Raw genomic sequence first — 20,906 nt, forward strand, 5'->3', positions numbered from 1 at the left:
GCTATGGAAATGAGCAATGTACAGTGGCCTTTTCTCTAGCATTTGCCTGTTAATTAATAATTGTTACATTGCCAGGAGCAAAGGAGAAGTAGGAACGAGTCCCAGGTTATAAAACCTTCAAGGTTATCTTGCTCTTCCTGTTCCACAGCAGTGAAGCAAGAGTGACAGAAGTCAGAGGCAGCTGGGTTGCACCAAGATGGGGCCCGGCCGTGGGGCACTGCCTTCTGGGGCCACAGGCTGCTCTCCCAGGGGAGCCCCATCACAGCACGTCCTGTCCCACCACATCTCAGCTCATCACAGCAGCTGCAAGCACATCCTTCCCCAGCTCCCGGAAAGCAGCAGATGCAGGATTTTCCCTTGAATCCGTGTATTGCCTCGGATTCCCAGGTACCAGTTGGCAGCCACCCTTGTGAACACAGCCAGCACCTCCTCCCCTGCTTCAGCTTGCCACCAGCACCCATCTAATCAGAAACACTGACTCCTTTCCATGGGGAACACCTGTAAATCCCGCATGGCTGGTAGTCATTTGCATCATGGAAGTGCTTGGGCCAGAGCCCTCACACTGCATCCCATAATATTAATGACATCTGTTAGCACCACAGCCTTTGCTCCAAAGCACGTACCCACCACTTGGGCCGAAAATGCTGCTGGCTGCAGGCACACGTACTGAAATGCTTCCCAGCCTCCCTCTTGTAAATACTAACCTAGTTCTCCTGGGTCAAATGCTCCTCCAGTTCAGTGCAGCTGGACTGAGTTTTCTGTGACCATAAGGTTTTCCAGGATACAGCTCTACCTGATTTTTGTGGACAGACTAGTATGGCTAGAGAACACCTGGAAAGCATGGGATTAACCTGAGTGTGCTTCTGTGACTGAGGAGGATAAGAACATAAGATAAGACGTTAAAATTTAAATCACAACAGCAGAGTAAAGATTGCTCCTGCGGCATGCAAGCACTTCAACAGCAGCTGTGATTTTCAAACACAGGAGATAAGAAAAATCTAAAAATGCAAAGACAAGGGGCAATTGGAGCTGGAGCACCTCAGTTCCTCCAGGAATTAACCTGTTTTTTCCCACCCAAATATTTGAGCCTTGAATTCGGCCAAGCAAAGAGCCTCTCCCATGGCTGGCAAGGTTTGTTGTCAGGGTTTGTCAGCAAGGTTTGTTGGCAAACAAGCCAGCGACATGAACACAACCTTTCAGTGGTCTCCTCACAGTAATTTTCTCCCCTGGACATACACTTGCAAACCAGTGCAGCCTCTCTGCAGAGCTGTTTTGCTCCACTTCCCTTTGCTTTCGTGCCTGGTGAGCTGCAAGGGTTATGATCAGCTTTTACAAAACCACTCAAGTTGAAGAGATTGGCACATCCATCCACGTCCCCCAGAGCAGCACTTTTTTTCTGGAGTGTTGCACCTTGCTCCCCCCTGCTACATTGTGTTGTCATTTACAAGCTGCGGGCAGAGCTGTATTGTGCTTGTATTGATTCACATTTGCCAAGAATAATTACTCCCTGAGGTGCATGGATTAAAGACAGTGTTTCCCTGCTCTAGAAGGACATACCTGCCTTTTTCAGATGAAGGCTGCAGCGTTTTCCTACCTATGGGGCTCCTTTACCTTGCAAACAGAAGGTACAGCAGTGCAGGCAAGAAGATGGAGAAGAATCCACTTGAAATGGAACTTCTGTATGAGCAGAAACCAGACAATAATTATTTTGCAAATAACGAAGAAGCACCTACTATGTACAAAACATCTTTTTTGTGTCCCAGAAACGTGAGCCCTTTATACCTCTCCTTACCTTGGTTCAGAGGCATTCTGCAGCATTTTGCAGCAAGACCTGAAGAGCTGCAAAACCGAAAACTGCCAGGTGGCAGAGGCTGCAGCTGTCTCTTTGAAGGTGAGAAAACTGTTTACAATTAAGTAAAAAGGTATGGGCCCACATAAGCTGAACTGCTTCCATTTTGCTTTTACTTTTTAGCAGATGCAGTTTTAAGCACCAGCAAAATCCCAGCTGTAGGAAAACTGCCAGTCATTATATGTAACTTAGACTTTTAAACCATCTTGACTTCAGGCCATGTCTTGGATGAGGCTCTGCTGTGTGATTTCCTTCATACACTTGCTGGTGCCAGCTTGGGTAAGGAGACTCGAATTAAAACCAGTCCTGTATATGGAAGGGTGCTGACATCCACACTAGCTGTTATCTGGGTGACAGGTTAGTCAGCAGAGAAAACTCCACCAACACAGTGCGTGAGAGGTTTTTCAAGACACTCCCAACCATTTGGCAAAGTGCTTGCAGCCACCAGCGGGGTGAAATCCCGCTCAGCCCGTGGGGGTTGTAGACCAGCAGCAGTGACACAGCGCATGTTTCACCACTGGGGCTTGGAGCTGGCACTCCTGAGAGCTCCTCCTTTGGGTGGTATGAGCAGAAGAGTCTCCAAAACCAGGGTGGGGAGAGCAGCCCTGACTCAGGGGAGCAGTGGTGGCTCCTAGGGCTGCAGGGTTGGGGTGGGATCTAGCTGGGCTGCTTGAAAGCTCCTTCCAAGGCACTTGTCAGGCCCTATCCAGAGGGAGATGCAGGGCATCCTCATTTTGGTGCCAGCTCTCTGGGGGGACAGCTCTGGTGTTGGCCCCACTGCGCCCTGCATCCTCTGTGCTGCTCCCTGGAGGGAGGATCCCATCCAGCACACTGGGCATCCAGCTTGCAGAGCACCCAGGGGTTTGACTCCCAGCTGGGAGGCTCCTGCCCCACACTGTCCAGCTGCTGATGGCTTCTTGCAGGCACTTGGCATTAATTTGATTTCCCCCAGGCCCCACATTTCCCCTGTAACCTTTTTACATGTATTTATGCTTGTAAAAGCCACCTCGGAGGCCGGAGGGCAGTTGCCATGCTGCATTGCTAAGTTACACACACCCATCACCACCAGACCTCATTTCGATGAGCAGATGCCAGCGGCACCACCCGCGGTGCAGGATGTGGCCTCCAGCATATCAGAATTACAATATATCAAAGAAGGAGATTAGAAATATTTTATCTTGTTATTGTAGGGTCTGCAGATAAACTTCAGAAATAAAAAACAAGGCAAAGGGAAATTAAGTAATCCATGTATCTAGTTTTAACATGCGGTCTCATATCTATGGGTGACTGAAAAATGACCTGGAGGGAAGATGCCTCCTGCATTAGGGACTGAGATCAGCAACATAATCAGACTAAATTAAGGGTTTTCTTCATGCCACTCGATGGAGAAATCCGCCTGGCATGGATGTGCTCTTTATAAATAAATAAAACTTCAGAAACCAGCACACAGCACAGATGAGATCTAGCTTCGTAAATTAGTAAATCACTGCCCCACGTACAAAATTGCTGCAGGTTTTGTGCCTGATCCTGTACATATTTAACCTCCCCCCTGTAAACAGTCCTCTGAAGTTAATGGAGCTGGACTAATTTACAATGGCTGGGGATTAAGCCGCTGGGGTTAAGCATTTCTGCTGGCTCTGATTGCAGCACGTTGTAGTCACAGGGCTGTTAGGTTGACTCGGAGATATTCCTGCTTCAGAAAAAACCCCAAACTGTGCCCATTGCACCATGTTGGTGGCAGCCCCGTGGCACAGCCCAAGTATGAGCACTCACCCTTCGCAGGCAGTGTCCTCGGACACAGAAGTGCCGCTCCCGCCCTGCAGAGGAGGGTGCAGACATTTTGTCAGATGCTGCAACGTAAAGCTCATTTCTCTGTTTCATTCTCACGGGGGACATGCCAATGTTTTCCAGAGACCATTTCATTACTATTATGCTGCTTGCAAGTATCTTAATTTAAATCACATTATAGATGCAGCAAGGCAAAATGATCTATCCACTGCCTAAATAATAAACTGGAGTGAAAACATCCTTGGGCTGCGAGAGGCACAAGCACTAATTGAAATGTATAAACTTACATAACATTATTTATAGAAAGGAGCCCAATTGTCAAAGGCCCTGAGAGAGCTGGAACATGGGAATGTTTGTTCTCCCTGCAAAGAAAAATTAATTATGTATGTTTATAAATTCCAGTTGCTTTGTTTGCTTGTCTCCTGACGTGCCTCAGGACTGCTTGAAAGGTATTTATGGTTCCTGGCCTCTGCTTCTTGATGGCATTTTTTAACCTTGTACTTCTGCGTGCCATTGCCTCGCAGGATCTTGGAGCAGGGGATTAGCTTTACACAGTGTTCCTTTGCTGTAGAAAAATGCAAATTTATCCTGAGTTTCTGCAGCAGCAAATTCATTTCAGGGGATGCCTGGAGGATGCCAATGCTCACCAAGCCACCAGATATTTTGCAGAGGGTGGTGGGGCAGCTGCCATGTTTTGTGAGCACAGGGAGATAGAGCCCTGAGCTACTTGCAGGCAGCTGGGATGAAATGGACACCTCTCCCTGCTTAGCTTGCCATCTCCTCTTGACGTGGCTTTGCTTATTTTCGTCTTTCACTGCCAACAACAGAGATGCCATGAAGACTCTAATGCTCTGCATGGTTTGATTTGCAAGGCAGGAAGAGTGATACTTATTACTAAAATGCACTATATCAGATAATTTCCTGGTAATGTTGTATTCAGCCAGGGCTGCCAACTGCCAGAAAGCTCAGGAAATATAACAGAGAAATTACATATCATCAAACCCAAATGATGAATGTTCCCTTCCAGGCTCTGCTCAGAAGCACTATGGCTTTGTGTTTTGTGCTGTGATTGCTGTTTTTTCCCCTCATCCACCTCTGCAAAACTTCACTTCTTAAGAGTCTGAGATACCCACTGGCATCCAAAAATGCAATTTATTCAATTACCTGGTTTTACTTATTCTACAATACCATCTCATTACAAAAGCTGGTAGCTGAGTGCTGGAGTTGCAGTGCAGTGCAGCCAGCCACTAAGTGAATTAAAATGCAAGCTCCAAGTCACCTGCACTCCCAGGAGATAAGAAACAATAAAAGATTTCATGCTTCCCTGATGGCTGATGTCCTCCTACAGCAGCACATTCCAGAGGCCCTTGGGTCCTGCTTGCTGTGGTAACAGGATCACCTGCAAAATGCCCCAGGGCCAAACACCCCAGGCAGGCTCTCCGTCCCCAGCCCCCTCCCTCTGACATGCTTTCAAAGCCACTTTCCTGCAATTCTTTGCATTCTGTGTTGCTACCACCAAAAGGAAGAGGGAAGGGAAAGGCATTTGGGGATCTGAACATGGGGATGATCAACCCCATTACGTCTGGGAGGAAAGGTTCATAGCACCAGCCTGTTTCATCCATGGATGCTGTGCTGGGACAAGAAGCTCAGATGATATCCCAAAATGATCCTAATCAAGCCGTACCAGCAGTTCAGAGGTGAATTTGCAGCAGGTGAGGTTGTAGCTGCAACCCCCTTGCCACCCTTTCATGGGAAGTGACACATCGTGTCCTCCGGGGACTCTGGTGGCCCCGGGAACACCCATGGCATTCAGGCTACTGGAAAAAACATATTTGTTGGTTTATGTGCATGCTTTTGAGGAAAGGGGTGCAGCTCTGGCAAGGCTTGGCTAAACCAGAGTAGACTTCATGGGTAGACACAGCTTTGTCTTGCTGTGCTGAGGAGAGAAAGCATGAATGGTGAGAGCTGCATGTCTCCCTACACTATCACCTTTATCTCCCAACACAGCGAGGGAGGCCCAGGAGCACAGTCTGGCACCCGTGTTGGATTAAACAGCATCACAAGCCATGCTTCCCTGGGATTTGGGAGTAACTTAAGAGGTGGATTTTAACAGTCCCAGCTTCAAGGTGAGGAGTCATCATCTGTATTTTGATTGCAAGCCATGTGAAACATAATGCATTAAAAAGGTAGCAGTGGTTGCTGCAATGGACCACTGTGCTTCCCCTGCATGGCTGTGGCTCTGCGGTACTGCATTCTTAAAAAGGCTCCTTCTGTCCCTGGCACCAACCGAGTGCCTTTTTACAAATATTTGGAATAAATGAATAAACTGCTGAACCTCCTCAAAAGGGGAAGGAAACATTTCCTTCCATAAGCAACATGGGGCATCAGGTAAAACTTCTCAAAGACCTGTGCATCTAAAAATGGTCAGTAAATATCTAAATTAGAAATCTCCTCAGAAAGATGGTGATTTATTTTATCAATAGATAGCAAAGAACTGATATGCAGAGAACAAAAATCTCTCAAAATATCAACTAGTTTATCAAAAAGTTAAAGCACAATAAAATGTGGATGTCATGGACTTCAGTGAAAACCATGAAACACAGTAAAAGCACAAACATTAATTCTGACATTTACATTAATGCGGACACTTCAAAAAGGACCTGTAAGAAGAGAAATTAAAAAAAAAAAAGTAAAAAAATAAAGAGACTAAGTAACCTGAACAATGGGGAAGTAAGTAAACAACAATATAAAATGTGTGCCTTGTTATCTGCTGCTTTCCATGGCCCAAACCTTCATGAAATACAACGCTTGCTTGCCTTGGATTTGGAAAAACATGGTGTGCCTAAATTATTATTTTTTTCATATACAGATATGCCTAGAAAAATACTCTAATAATTCAGCAGTTCTGGGAATATGCAGACAAGAAAATTGTGCTAAGAGGATTCTTTTTGCCAAGCAGAGAGCAAGTACAAGGCTTGCCAACTGTGTAATGTGTGATTGAAAGCGACAGCATTTGCAGATATTTTAGGGAGCACCAGATCATAAACGAGCGGCAACTTGGAGGAATTCCCAGAAAACAAGAAGCAATTGCATGAATAAATTGCAGGGCATTTTAGCAGTGTAAGAGGTGACATCTGAGGAGGAACCAGCTGCAGGTTGCAACAACACGTGGCTGCTGCTTACGAGTCTTCAGTAAAAAGCAGCAGAGCTTGGGATGGGCTGCACACCTGGAGTTACACATCTGGAGTTTTTACATACACAGTGCCAGAGCCGCAGTCCTCAGTCATTGCAGGGCAAATCCACCATGACTTTGGCAAGTTGTCACCTGAGAAGGTGCCAACAAAAGTGGGACCGGAGGAGACTGCTGGTGCTGCTGGGTGCTGTCCCCTGCCTGAGCAGCATCTACCTGGCCAATGGTACCTGGGGTATCTTAGGAAGAGTGTGGCCAGCAGGTCAAGGGATGTTATCCTCCCCCTCTGCTCTACCCTGATGAGGCCCCATCTGCAGTACTGTGGCCAGTTCTGGGCTGTCCAGTTTAAGAAGGACAAGGAATTACTGGAGGGAGTCCAGTGGTGGGCTACAAACATGATGAGGGGTCCGGAGCATCTTTCTTATGAGGAGAGATTGAGAGAGCTGGGTCTGTTCAGCCTGGAGAACGCTGAGAGGGGACCTTATTTATGCTCATAAATATCTCAAGGGTGGGTGTCAAGAGGATGGGATCAGACTCTTTTCAGTGGTGCACAATAACAGGGTGAGGGGTAATGGGCACAGACTGAAGCACAGGAGGTTCCATTTAAACACGAGGAGAAACTTTTTACTTTGAGGGTGACCAACCACTGGAACAGGCTGCTCAGAGAAGCTGTGGAGTCTCCTTCTCTGGAGACATTCAAACCCATCTGGACACATTCCTGTGCAATCTACTTCTAGGTGAACCTGCTGTAGCAGGTGGGCTGGACTGGATGATCTCCAGAGGTCCCTTCCAACCTCAACCATCCTGTGATTCTGTGATTCCTTCCCTGGCTGCTTTCAAGGACTGGGTGGGAAAACTTTTCCCAGGTGAGACTCAGACAGGGGCCCCTCCTTCAGCTCCTCCTCCTGCTGCTTCCCCTTCTCCCTCACTGTACTCCTCCGGTTGTGCTGGGCTGCTCATTTCCCTGCTGTAAATCTACAACTGCCTGGCAGGCTCAAGGGCTGCCTCAGGGCACACTGCCACATGGCTGCTCCCCTGAGGGAAGGAGGAAGAGGAGGAGGAGGTGATGGCCCTGGTGTCACACTGCTTGCGTGGGTCAGCGCACAGGCATGGGAGCTGGTGCCATGATGGGCCGCAGTGGTCTCCAAATCAGGAGGACGCCCCTAAGGCCAACGAAGCTGTGCTGGGATGTTTGATCGGACAGACCCATGCAGGAGACCAGCATTCACGTGTGGCCCTGGCCACAGCAAGAGCTGCCTGGCCAGGTGTTTGGGCCACATCTGGTTTACATCTGAGTTCTGGGGAAGGAATTTAATATCCCTCCTGAGGCACATAAGCAGGACCTTTCATTTGCCAACACCACAGAGGTATTTAGCGGGACCATTGATAGCTAGTAATGTGCATGAATCCCAAAAATAAGCCACTGGCGCTTGTGTCCTTCACTACAAAGGAAAGCAGAGCAGGACTGGAGGCCTCTTCTCCTCCACCAAGTTCAGCCAAGAGTGGCCAATAGGCTGAAAACTCCATAGCAAGGGACAGATGGATGGACGCACACATAAACCATCCCAGTAGGAAGGCACAGTCCTGCTCAAAGGGGAAAAAATCTGTTCTCTGTGCCCCAGAGGCAGGTGGGCATTGCAGCAGTCTGGGGAAGTACAGCATCCTCCTTCCCTGCCCATGTCAAACCTCGTGAAGCACAAACAATTTTGCTGCCCAGTGACGCTCCTGTGCCCTCACCAAGGGCCAGGCAGAGTGCGGTCTCCAAAACACTCAGCTTTATTTTTTCCATTTGTGCACGGTAGCTTACAAAAATCCACCAAGAAGAAAATAAGTATCATTAGATATTCAGGGGAGGGAAGATTAGGAAGAGACAGAAGCAGCCACCCATTAAAATGTGTCCCTTTTCAACTTCTCACCTCTACTAGGAAAGTATCCAATTATTTCTTAAATGACCCCAATATTTTTTGCCACAGCCTCAGCCTCCTTGCCTGGTTCACGTATTTATTATTCCTTGCATGAAATAATACTTCCTGACATCTGTTCCCAGTTTGTTTCTCTTTAATTTCCATTTATAGCACTTTTTCCTATCCTCTGACCATGTTAAAATAAAACAATAAGTATGTTTGACATGGTGCAAGTTACTTAAGATCATGATCCTTCCCTGACCTTGATTTTTTTTGTTTTTTGAAACATGCTCTAAAACACAGCAAAACATTTTAATTAGCTTTGATGAAAAAGCAAGTGGAAAGCTCAGAGAAATGGCAACCACTCAGCATTTCACACCCAGTTACCGGGGGAGAATCCATTGGTGGTTATGGTCCAGCTCCACTCTGAGAAGTATCAGCTGGAGGCAGATGGGGAAAGCGAGGAGCTGTGGGCTGCACGGTCCCTCCATGAGACCGAGGGAAGAACCTGGTGGCCGTAAGAGATAAGGTGGCAGTGGGACAGGCACAGCAAAGGAAACGTTAATTCCCAGTGCAGTGATATACAAATTGGCTTGAGCGATACTTTCCCTTCTGATCAGGCAGATGGGAAAAGGTGCCCCTCCCTTGCTCTCTGTTGAGTGAGTTTGCTTCCAAGTACAATCTGGCAACTCCACAAGCAATAAATTCACAAGGAGAAGCAATGAGGAGTACTTTAGTTATGGCACAAGAACATTTTGTGTTGTCATCCCTATCTTGGTACAAGCCCTCAATGTAATTTTAGCTAAGAAGGAGGTTGCTTATGAAGCTAGAATAAAAAGGAATTAATCAATGTAACCTCCAACCAAATGTGCGCACATCTTCCAGTGAAGTAACAAAGCAAAACAGCGAGCTGGTGTCATCTCCAGCTGGTTTGTCACCATGGTCTATCAGGCAGTTCTCCAGTAGGGACCATTGTGCTCCATACAGCTGTTAGCCTGCTCAGAACAGCCCCTCCAGGTCCTCCGGCTCTGGTAAGCCTGTAAGGATGGTTAACCATCCTGCTGTGACAAGGCCAACAAGGTCACACCCCTGAATAGAAACATCTGAAACAGAAAACGCTTCTGCACAGCCTTCTTTAGTCAGAAGGACAGCAGTTGTTGTGCAGTTTGGTGCTACGGAAGAAAGATGCAGGTGCCTGTGACCACCGAGAGCAACCTGGGCAGTTCAGATCGCGGTGCCCTGTAGGCACCTTATTGGCCTCTGAAAGCTTTTTTCACACAACTAGTTTATCTACAGGGTTTAACCTGCCAGGCTGCCAAGAGCATTTTGCTTTTACCCAAATTCCACACTGAACACGCACCCACTAGAAATCCTGGGTTCAAACCTAGGGCTTTTTTGAGGTCAAGACAAACATCATGACAAAGAGGACTAAGAGTAGCCAAGTTGAACTGTGCCCTGACAAAGCACCATCCTCTCAAACACAACACTCAGCTTGGTGCCAGGGCTGCAGCAGCACAGCTCGCGAGCTGAAGGCCGATGAGCGTGGCTGACCTTCAGGAAGGCAGGTCTGAAGTGGCTCTGAAGGCTCGCCGGCAGGCTGCTGGGTCAGGTGCTCCGCGCACACCGGAGGGCTGCACCTTTTGGGAAACCAGCACCATCTCCCACTGCCCAAGAGATGCTCCCCTGATTGTCCCCTGGCTCCCCATGGTGTCGGGTAGGTGTGACTGAACGAGCCAGCAAGGCCCTCGGGAATTATTTAATACTCAGCAGCACAGAGGCCCTGCAGTTACAGAAACGTATGTCTCTCTGCTCCCTCAACTTGCTGCACTTTATCTGCCCTCCCAGAGTTCATGTGGGTGGATTTGTCCTATATGGCCCATGGTTTGGAAGCATAAACATGAGTCCCCCATAGTCAGCCTATTTTTTCTCCTCTGCCACAACTGGTCAATTTTCCTTCGCTGTTCACCCAGCCCAGTATTTACAGCATCTGGAAGACTCAAAAATTGATTGAGGGGAAAAAGAGAAAAGCTACGCTGAGGTCAAAGGCCAAATTATGCAAAGCTTTATGAGACAATGCTGCTGCTGCCTTGGAGAACAGGCCTGGAGGAGGGGACAGAGAAAGCTTCAGTGTGACTTAGCCCATACTTGGTTGTGAATGCACTGTGCATTTATAATTGGGATTTAACAATCATTACCTATTTTATGTGCAGAAATGGGAATGATGAAAAAGTACCAAGGGTCATTTGTTTTCTGGATTGAAATCTCTTTATTTTGTTAAGTCGTCTGAGTCAACAAAGTCATGCTCTCCTCGATTTCCGAGAGTTTCTTCAGCATCTGGCTCACCTTGGCCTCATCAAACTCCAGACAGAGAAACTCCGATTCCTAGAAAACAAAATTGCAAGAACAATAGTTGAGAAAAATTGGCTTTTCAGGTAGACAATGGAGTCCTGATGACTGGTGTCCCATACCTCCTTTTTTCCTAGTACCAGTTAAATAACCTCAGTAGACCCAGAGGGTGACTACACACCTACCGAGCGAGAGCAGTACGTGCCAGCAGGCCAGCCAGCGGCTGCCAAAGAGGACAGAGGAAGGCTGAGCTCTGCCCACCCTTCCTTCCAAGGTAGGCACCAGTTTGGGTCTCTCCTTAGCTGCAGACTTTCGCAAAACTTGTAGAAATTTAATTGTATCTGAGACTTCCGCTTCTTTTTCCAATCTGGTGATCCCCAAAGCTGTGGCTGCAGATGCCAAGAACTGCAAAGCGGCTGGAGCTGCCACACAAACTTCATCATATACGAAAACCAGATTTTATATAGGGGAAAACACAATTCAAAACACAGTCTTGTACAGCACGTTCCAGTCTGGAAATTCAGGAGAGTTTTATATTCTCTTACACGTGGGCTCTAATGTCAACAAAAACTTAGAAGCAAGATAAGAAGCAGCACTGATTTGCTCTGAAAAGTCCTGTCATGTGTTAAAAAGTAGTTATTCTCTGACAAGATGGATATTGGGATATAGTAAAAGGATCTGGTCAAAGGCCCAGAAGATAAAGAAAATATATAAAGAAAACAAAGTCTACATATATGTGTACATATATATATAGTTCAAATGATATGGAACTCATTAATGAACACTGATATGAAAAGGTCTCCTGAGACCTCCAGTCCATTAGCCTTACTTACTGGTACGTCTATAGTGACAGAGTGTTTACTACAGTGAGTCTCGCAGAAGAAACGTTTGAGATTGCTGGGAGTGCAGCTGTACTAAAGGTCATTCCAGGTGAAGTACCATCGGTGACAGAGAAACAAATAGAAAACATTTGAAAATGAAAGTGCAGCCAATATGGAGGGAGGTTTCCTTAGGAGACACCGGAATGGTTTTAGCAATCAGAATCACTGGATATCCACTGAATTTCTGTAAGTAACACAGACCCTGTGGTGCTTATAAAAGCAGAAGAGCACTTTCAGGTCTCATCTGTTTTCTACCAGACTAAAATTTATATCATTATATCAACATACATTTTTTTCCAAACAATTAGCATCTACCCAAAACATCACAGCTTCATCCTTTACATTCATGGAATTAATAGTTTATACACGGGGATAAAATCATTGGACAACTTAAACCCATCAACTTTTACTAACCACATTTTAGGACAAAACAAGCGTTTTTGCCCAGGAAACAGGGATAGTTTTACCTTTTGCCCTCTCTCGTCCTCCCGTGGATTCACAGATTGTTCCATTTTTTGTAAGAACCAAACCAGCAAGTGAGATACGAACCAAAATGCTGACAGAAGAAGCAAGGGGATCATTTTGTGTGCAATTATCACAAAAGACGCAGCCAGAAAAACTCTCCCGGGAAAGGAGGGAGGTGCCAGAAGTCAGTGATCAGGCAGCTGCGCGTGTGGAAGCACACGACAAAGCTGTGCCACGGCTTCTGCTCACACAGTCACACAGGGAACTACCACAGTTCAAAGCAGAAATCAAAATGGTGATTTAAACCTTTACACTTTCTAAGAAGGGAGAATTCACACAATAAGAGCGGTGTGCACTTTAGAATTTCTTCTGTGTTCAAATATCACTGTCTCTCCCCTAATGCTGGTGCTCATAAGTCACTTCCCCATGGCCCAGGACCTTCTCCCATGGAATACCTGCCACCCCTCCCAAAAGCTGCCGCTGCACCAGTGCGGTCCAGCTCACCATTCTCACAACCAAGAACTGCTCATTCTCACTTACCCTTTTTTAAAAAACACTTCTTAATCACTAAAAGATTATAAATGCAGTCGAAAGGAAAGTGACTGGAGATAGACAGCGAGGAAACCTAGAGAACTGGCAGAGGGGTAGCGCAAACCTGACTGTAATAACCACACCTTAACTTTGCAAGTTAAGACAAATATTATACAAACCAGTCAGTTCTTTACACCTTTATTTTTTAAGCAGTGCTCCATCCGGGTCACTTGGCTAGTTTTTAAGTGGATAGATCTAAAATATGAGGTGGCTTGGGTCATTCCTCAACACATAAGCGCTGCTGCGAGCAGGAGGAGCAGAGGCAGCTCTGGAGCAGCGACAGCTCCAGCGTTAAAAAGAAGCTGGGAAAGAGCCCCAGTCATGCCAGCAACCTGGCCACTGCCAGAAGATATTAATAGTATGCTCCATGGTAGAGTTATTTCTCTAACATGGACAGAAACAATAAGATATTACCTTGAAGATTTAGCTTTAGCTGCACCTGCTTAGAGGCTTGTGTAATAAAGAAATGCCAATGTTAATTAAAAAAAAGGAAAAAATTCCAAGCACCCTCCCACATCCTAAAAAAAAAACCCACAAGACCAAAGAAATTTTAAAACTCCAACCTAACCCGAAATTGAAATTGGAAATTAGACACTTTTTAAAACAGTGTGAGGACACATTTTCCTTGGAAAAGGTACATCTTCAAGTAGTTTTTACAACGATGCTGCCCAGCTCTATCACAGAAGCCTCCCTGCATCGTAGACTACTCTTCCCTACTCATTACAGTGGGAATTTGCTATTGTACTGCCTGATAGCAGAAAATAAATAAACTCTGCTAAATAAACCCTGATAAACTCACCTCAGCATTATTTTAACTATTACTTGCTTCCAAACCATTCTATGGAGAACCCGTCCTTGACACGTGGTGCACACAACTGTGTGCATATGTGACTCTACCCCGGTATCGCTGGCAGGCCCTGAAAGGCTGCCCACTTAAGAGGTGTTGGACTTTGTTCTGCTACCTGTCAAAATAGACAAGAAGATACAGTCGATTTCCTCCTCCCAGCGCTGAGCAGTTCCTTAGTGCTCCAGGTTTGCTTCTCCAAGGAACTGTTGCTCATGCAAGGCTGGGAGGAGATGCAGACAGAAACGAAATAATAAAAGATAATGCATAAGTTACCATGACAATGTTCTCCAAAGTAGGAAAAGAAGCCCCAAAAAGAAGAAAAATATTTGATTTGAGCTTATTTTCACTTCTTCAAGAACCAGGGCAATGCCACATTGAACTGGATGATTCACGCTAAGTGGAAATAGTTTCTGTGAGATGTTCATGAGAGTGATTTATTTTTGCTGCTTAGATTCTCAGAGTAGGAACACCTGATAAGTGGCAAAAAGAAAATAAACAACCCAAGCTGCCACAAACTGATGCAGGGTGCTAAATGTACGAGGTGCTGCATCAAATCTCCTATCACACTGTGTCAACAGCGATCCTGCTGCAAACTTCAGAGCTATTTTTAGAGTCACTAATATTTTGCAAGATACACTGGGGCATTAGATAACGACAACAAAGTCTACATAATTCCAGAAAAATCGGAATGGATGGCAATCCATTGATTTCATATGGCCACGTTTCTGACAACACTAAATTCATTATTTTCCATTGAGAGATATTTTTGCAACAAACCTCTAATCATGGCCTTCAAAACCTCTAAGGTAAAGAGCACTGCATTTCCATAATACTATATAAAATGAAGCACAAATACTTGAACTGAAAGTGCCTTCTAATTCTTCTACATTATTTTGGTATTACACGAATCAAGAACTCTTAAGCGAATGATTATTACATCCATGCAGAAAAAGACATTAACCCGCTTGCAGATTTTTTAATACTTTTAATGTAACATCAAGCCTGTAATATCATAGATTAAATAGATAAAGGATTGTAGAAACTGGAGTCATTCCAGGATCATAAGACCAGGTCTCTGGAACTGCATGGCAAATATAATGTCATTGCTTTTATGATACCAACCTACTGAAAACAGTCCATCTAGTATTTTACACTCTACATGAAACATGAGTCTTTATGGCTGCAGAGATGCACATGCTTTAACCTGCTGCTCTCTGTGTCTTTTGGAAGCACAGGTTTCCTTTCAGAAAGCATTACAGGCAAAAAAAAAACCCAAACCATATTTTAATCAGTGTCACTAATTAGAGGGAAGCGTACACTAAGTTGTTACACATTTCACATCATAAAGAATTAATAAAAGACAACTTAATACTTTGATGCAAGCTTTACAGACTTTCTGTATGACTATGCTGTTTTGAAACTGGTGATATTAAGCTGCATTGGTTTCTGTAAGTCTTCCAACTTGTTCTCTTTTCGATTTTGTATAAAACCAATTGTTTCCTTTTTTGAGTCATTTTAACCTTATGTATTCACCACATCCCACCCAGAGAACAGCGTCTTGTCCTGTGTGCTCCCCCTACACAAACTGTATTACAGGGGTTACTTCTTCACACTTCCACTTAAAAATATTAGACCACAATGTGTAAATACAGAGGTTGACAGTGAACAAATGGTGGATGTCTAACACGAGTAATTACGCTGTGTTTGTGATTAGTGATCTCCTATTTCTTTTCATTATTGAAAGAGTGCTCAGCCATAACCCACTGTGTTCCAGATGCTGCTAGGACACTGCTCATTCATTATTGATATCAATTAGCCCAAACTCTCGGCTGTTTCAGAGAAAACACCGCACAAGGTGCCCTCCTACGAGGGCAAAACACATTCAAATACCCTGAATGCCGATCCACTTCATATGGCAACTTGCTGTGAGCATAAAGGAAAGGTTGTAAAAGCCACAGTTCTGCTGGCACAAACACAATTCAGAAAAAAAACCCTGCATATACTCACAAAATCCAAATTTCATTCTTATTCACTGATGCCTCTTTGCAAGATTATACCTGCAACTTTTTATGTGGTCTTATCCGACTGTCACTTGCTAAGCTTGGTTACCTGGGTCCTCCAACAACTTTTTACAACGTCTTCAAGTAGCTGAGACTCAAATTACCCCATAAAATGCCGTTCCAAATCTGCCGTGGTCATTGGCTACTACAGCTCTCCCTCGCTGAAGAGCGGCGTATGTTTAAACTTATATAATGCACATAGTATTTTGACCTCCTGTCCACAATTCAAGTCACTAATTATAAAACCATGAATTTGACAGGGAATTTCCAGTGATTTCTCCAACCCCGTACTCAATCAGCTTCATACATGTGCAGTGATTGAAATGCATTAATAATGATTGCTTAAAAACAGCCTGTTTTGTCTTCCTGAGTCCCACATGCCAACATCGAGCACAAATGCTAAGGTTGCAAAGTCAATCATCCCCATGAAGCTGCATCACCTTCATTTCAGCACTTGGTAAAACAGGCAAAGAGATGCAGAACCTAAAATCCCTCTGGGTGTAGCCACAGTTTGAGATACCTAACCCATTTTTTAGAAACCTGCAGTGTCTTTAATAGAGCTCCACGCCCTTTCAACACGGCTCCGACCATCTGTGGCTCTGACCATCTGTGGCTGTAAGCACACGGCTCTTTGCAGATTTAACCGCATCTGCCTCGGGCACCCAGAAAACGGGGAACATCTTGTTGGGAAATGACTCTGAAGTGCTCAGCTGTGGCCAGCTCCTCCAGGCCTCGGGCCAGGGCTTTGCGGACTGAAATAAGCCGTGAGGTTACATTTCACTGCCTTATGTGTGAGGCTGCCTCTTACTTTCTGGCAGTGCCCTGTGTTGTACCCCTGGGGAGCCTGTTCAGCAGCCTGAACCCAGAGCCAGGTACCTACAGCACCCAGAGCCTGCATTTCCACGTGTTCAATTCAGGCAAAATCCTCTAGGAACTGAGCTGCTGGACAAAATATCTTATCAACGATACATAATTAAGACTTCCAGAGGCTCTTAAATTTTTTAAGGCTTTTTTTTTTTTTTCATAAGGGCACCCAGAGGCACCTTCCTGACCTTGCTGTAAACCTTGAGCTTACTATTTTCAAGTTTTTTTTTTCCCAAAAAAAGAATTATGGCACTTCCTATATGAAAAGATATTTAAGGAGAAACCACCAGAATATTTTTCCCTCCTAGTCTTGATATTGGAGATGGACAAACCATTCTGGGGAAGGATTCAACCCGGCACGGGAAATACCGACCATGTAAGCTGGTCAGAGCCAAAGGCCACTAAATACAGGGTTGGGTAATCCTAACCCTACGGCATTGCCATCACTGTTGCCTTCTGTCAGATAGGAATAGAGTTGAAGCAAGAGAACAAGAAGTCTTACTACCTAACTCCTGGTGCAGGAATGAAAAGTGAGACATCTCTGTATCTAAACTGATTTCTAAAGAATAATGCAAAAATGAACGCATCCTGCCCTTAACTCCCCTCTGCCCCTGTGGACACTATTTTGACACAGAAAGCACATCAAGACTGTTTCCAGTTGAATTCCAGTATTTTTGAAAGTACAGCTGAGCTCAAGAGTTCTTTCAAACCCTAAAGCAAGCAGTGTGGGATGATTAATCTTTAAGAGGAGCATTTTTCTCCTGCTGCTTGACCGGCTTGAAGCAAATAGGTGTCAACAGCACGCAAAATAAATCACTTCACCTGCTTATTCCGTTGACACTTTCTTGGGGACACTGGTATACAACTCTGGTTGGGTCTTGACCACAGTTACTATGTAGAAGGTGCAAACAAAGAGATAAAATCACCAACTAGGAAATGCATTTACTATCTAACTATTCTTTGCACAAACTTTGTTTCCATTAGGAAAGCTTACAAGGCCTCTGTGCAGATGGGTTGCAGAGATTTATACAATTTTGTATGCATATTAGGGAGAAAGTCCTGCTATTAGCCTGTCCTACAGGCACGTTCTTTTCCTCCTTACAACAAAAAGAAAGCAGCAAAACAAGTCTAGAGAGATGGGACTGTTCAAGACTGAGGCTTATTAAGGGAGAATTTAGGGAGAATTTGTTTAGGGGCTTGTAGTCTATTTTTGGAAAGAACAGAATCATAGAATAGTTTGGTTTTGAAGGGACCTTCAAAGCTCATCCAGTCCAACCCCTGCCATGAGCAGGGACATCTTCACCAGATCAGGTTGCTCAGAGCCCCGTCCAGCCTGGCCTGGGATGTCCCCATGGATGGGACATCTACCACCTCTCTGGGAAACCTGGGCCAGTGTTTCAACACCCTCACTGGAAAAAATGTCTTTCTTATATCTTGTCTCAATCTACCCTCATAGACTGGTCATCACTGGTCTAACCCCCATGTGGGAGATGGTGCACAAAAGGTTTATGAGGAATCACGTTAATTCTGTAACAAACACGGCTGCCAGTCCGCAATCACCCTAAAAGCATAAACGAGACCGAAAGTTTCACATTATTTTTTATCCTTTAGAAGAAAGCTCTTGGGGATCCTATGCAATTCCAGTGTCTGTCAGAGGGTGTTATCTCAGGGAAATAGAGGCTAAAATATTATGTTTAACATTTGTATGTGTCTTTCTCCATGTGAATGTCTTAGTGCCTGCCTATGGGTATCTGACAGGGCTGAAGAGGTTTTAAATGAAAAAAAACACACAGTGATACCTGCAAGTGTCACCAAACTGTACAGAGACGTATATAAAGACAGAATTAAAACAAACAAACAAACACCTTTGTATTGCTATGAGATTTTAATTAAATTATGTATTTAAAAACTATATTACACTATATTTCTGTCAGGGTATTAGGCTCCCATCTTACTTCTTCTCACATTTTTCTCCAGCTAATCTCAGCTCCCCCACTGCTGAGCAGTCCTTCCCCTGCTGGTGCTCACATGGGTACCAGTGCCGAAAAAGCTCCATCATCATTTATTCGAGCTCTGTCTGCTGTGTCAGCTCTTAACTAACACAGAGTCTCCCAGTGGAGTGACTGCAAGGTGATGCACTCTCCTCCAAAAGTCCCCCGCAGGGGACCTTAAAGAGTAAATGCCCTTCCTCACTTATGGTCGTTTTGTTCCTGTGCTGATCTGCATTTTTCTATCTTGTTTGACAGCTGGACTTGTTTTCCTGCACCGTATTTTGTTTGGTTGTTTTTAAGCCTTTTCACAGAGGTGAAATGCTAGTCGACAGCTTCCTCTATACATGTTTAATCTCCAAATATCTAGGCTAGCTTCTGTTTTTTTCAGTCATGTAGCACTTAACTGCAGTATGAAATTAGACTAAGAAAAACAGAGCCTCTGCTGGAAGGATCATCTTTTTTTACCCTAAATTCAGCTTCTCCAGTGAGAACATTATTCAGACCTGCAAGTCGCATTCATCCCATTTTAACCTCCCTGTTATCTAACATGGGAGTCATTCAGCATTGCAAAAGAAACAAAATCAAGAGTCATTCCGCATCATAAATAAAACCCTTTTCAGAATCAAATTTCCAGGACTTTGTGGTATTATTTACCATTTTCTTAAATGTATTGGGAAGTACCATACTATAACATCAAATCCTCCCTGCCACCAGGGTATGTTTGTGCTACAGGGTATCACCCAGACTGGAGTTTGTAGACTCTGCATTTAACTCTTAATTACACAAGGAAATCTCTGTGCTTTTAACTTAACTGTGTACTTAATCAAATCTCTGTCAACCACGTTCTTCTCTGTTACTACAATATTTACTGGCAGGACAACAGGATTTATTTTTATTTACGTTTAAGTAATCTGCATTTAAAAATGATTTCACAGTGAAGGAATACAGTCAAAACCTGAGCAGAGAATACCTGACCTTTAGGAGTCTGCATGAATTGGGATCCCGGCATACTCTGGCTGACAGCACTATCAGCTCGCAGGCTTAATAACTCGGTTAGCATCCCCCAAAACAGATCTCTCTTGCTCCCTCACAGCTCTTTAATGTTTTAGTTTATCTATTATATAAAGGAATCAAGACTCCATTAAGGTCCTGCCTAAAAGTATTACACCAAATATAAAAGCTGAGTGGAAATTAATACCCTAAGACAGGTCAAATGATTGCATTTTCCAGGACGGCAGGCAATGCTGGCTCCTGTTGATGGCAATGGCTGGAAGATCTTGGCTTTTTGACTCCAATCTGTCTTCAGCCAAGACTATACCTGGTTTGGCCAAAGAAGAGTCCGAAGATTAAAATTACTCAGCATTTTGGAATAAGACGTGTTTAAAACCTTATTTTCTGCTTCTTTCTGAACAGTACACACTTGCCATGGGGTCTAAAAGGCACCTGGATTGCCTGAAACAGAGGAGCAGATGAGGAGAGCACAGGGGGTGTTGCTGAAATATTTCAACACACAGACCTGAATTAAAAGTACAACAGTGTTTAGTTTGGTTGCTGCCAGTTTTGCAAAAGTGGTCAGTAAAGGCCATGCAAATCCTTTGCTGGTTTGCATCTCTGAGCAGTGAGAGGCAATGCCCTCAAAAACTCCCATGTTAAAAAAAAACTCCCTCTGTTCTTGCACCTAAACTCAGCACGACCTGGCTACAGGAAATACACTGTGCCCACAAAATGGAAATTTTTATAGAGCAATTTTTCAAGGGCATCTGTTTATGCACATCTATGCTGGTTGTGTTTACAGCATCACGGTGATGCCAGATCCATTTTCCCTGGGGTATTTTACCACCTAGAGGGGGGAAGAGCACAAAGCTGGCAAAACAGATCCTCAAAGGCACACACCACCAACAGCATCCATATCATCACCAAACCATTAACCCTCTGTCCCTGGCACACTGGTGCATCACAAAAATTCTGAATTACATACAAATATGCCTGTAAATGGAGGGTGAAAAGCTACACTTGTTTGGGCAGAAGGGCTCCCCTAAAAATAGGAAAACAGTGTACCAAAGGCTCGAAAATATGCCTGCAGTTCAGCTGGGTTTTCCTTTTTAAAATATACCACAAAATGGTTGGGCC

The 20,906-nt window shown here is 44.7% G+C and overlaps 1 protein-coding gene across 1 annotated transcript in view; it reads right to left on the reverse strand.

Annotated features, from left to right (window-relative positions):
* Positions 1 to 10,973: 10,973 nt before the first annotated feature.
* COMMD1 (copper metabolism domain containing 1) overlaps positions 10,974 to 20,906 on the reverse strand; it is a 79,059-nt gene continuing 69,126 nt past the window's right edge. Inside the window, exon 3 of the mRNA XM_065835768.2 lies at positions 10,974 to 11,113. Within this exon, the coding sequence (XP_065691840.1) occupies positions 11,006 to 11,113 (108 nt within the window). The 3' untranslated portion in view covers positions 10,974 to 11,005. The remainder of the gene's footprint in view (positions 11,114 to 20,906) is intronic.

The sequence above is a fragment of the Patagioenas fasciata genome, chromosome 3 (genome assembly GCF_037038585.1).
Source record: "Patagioenas fasciata isolate bPatFas1 chromosome 3, bPatFas1.hap1, whole genome shotgun sequence".
Classification (NCBI taxonomy): Eukaryota; Metazoa; Chordata; class Aves; order Columbiformes; family Columbidae; genus Patagioenas; species Patagioenas fasciata.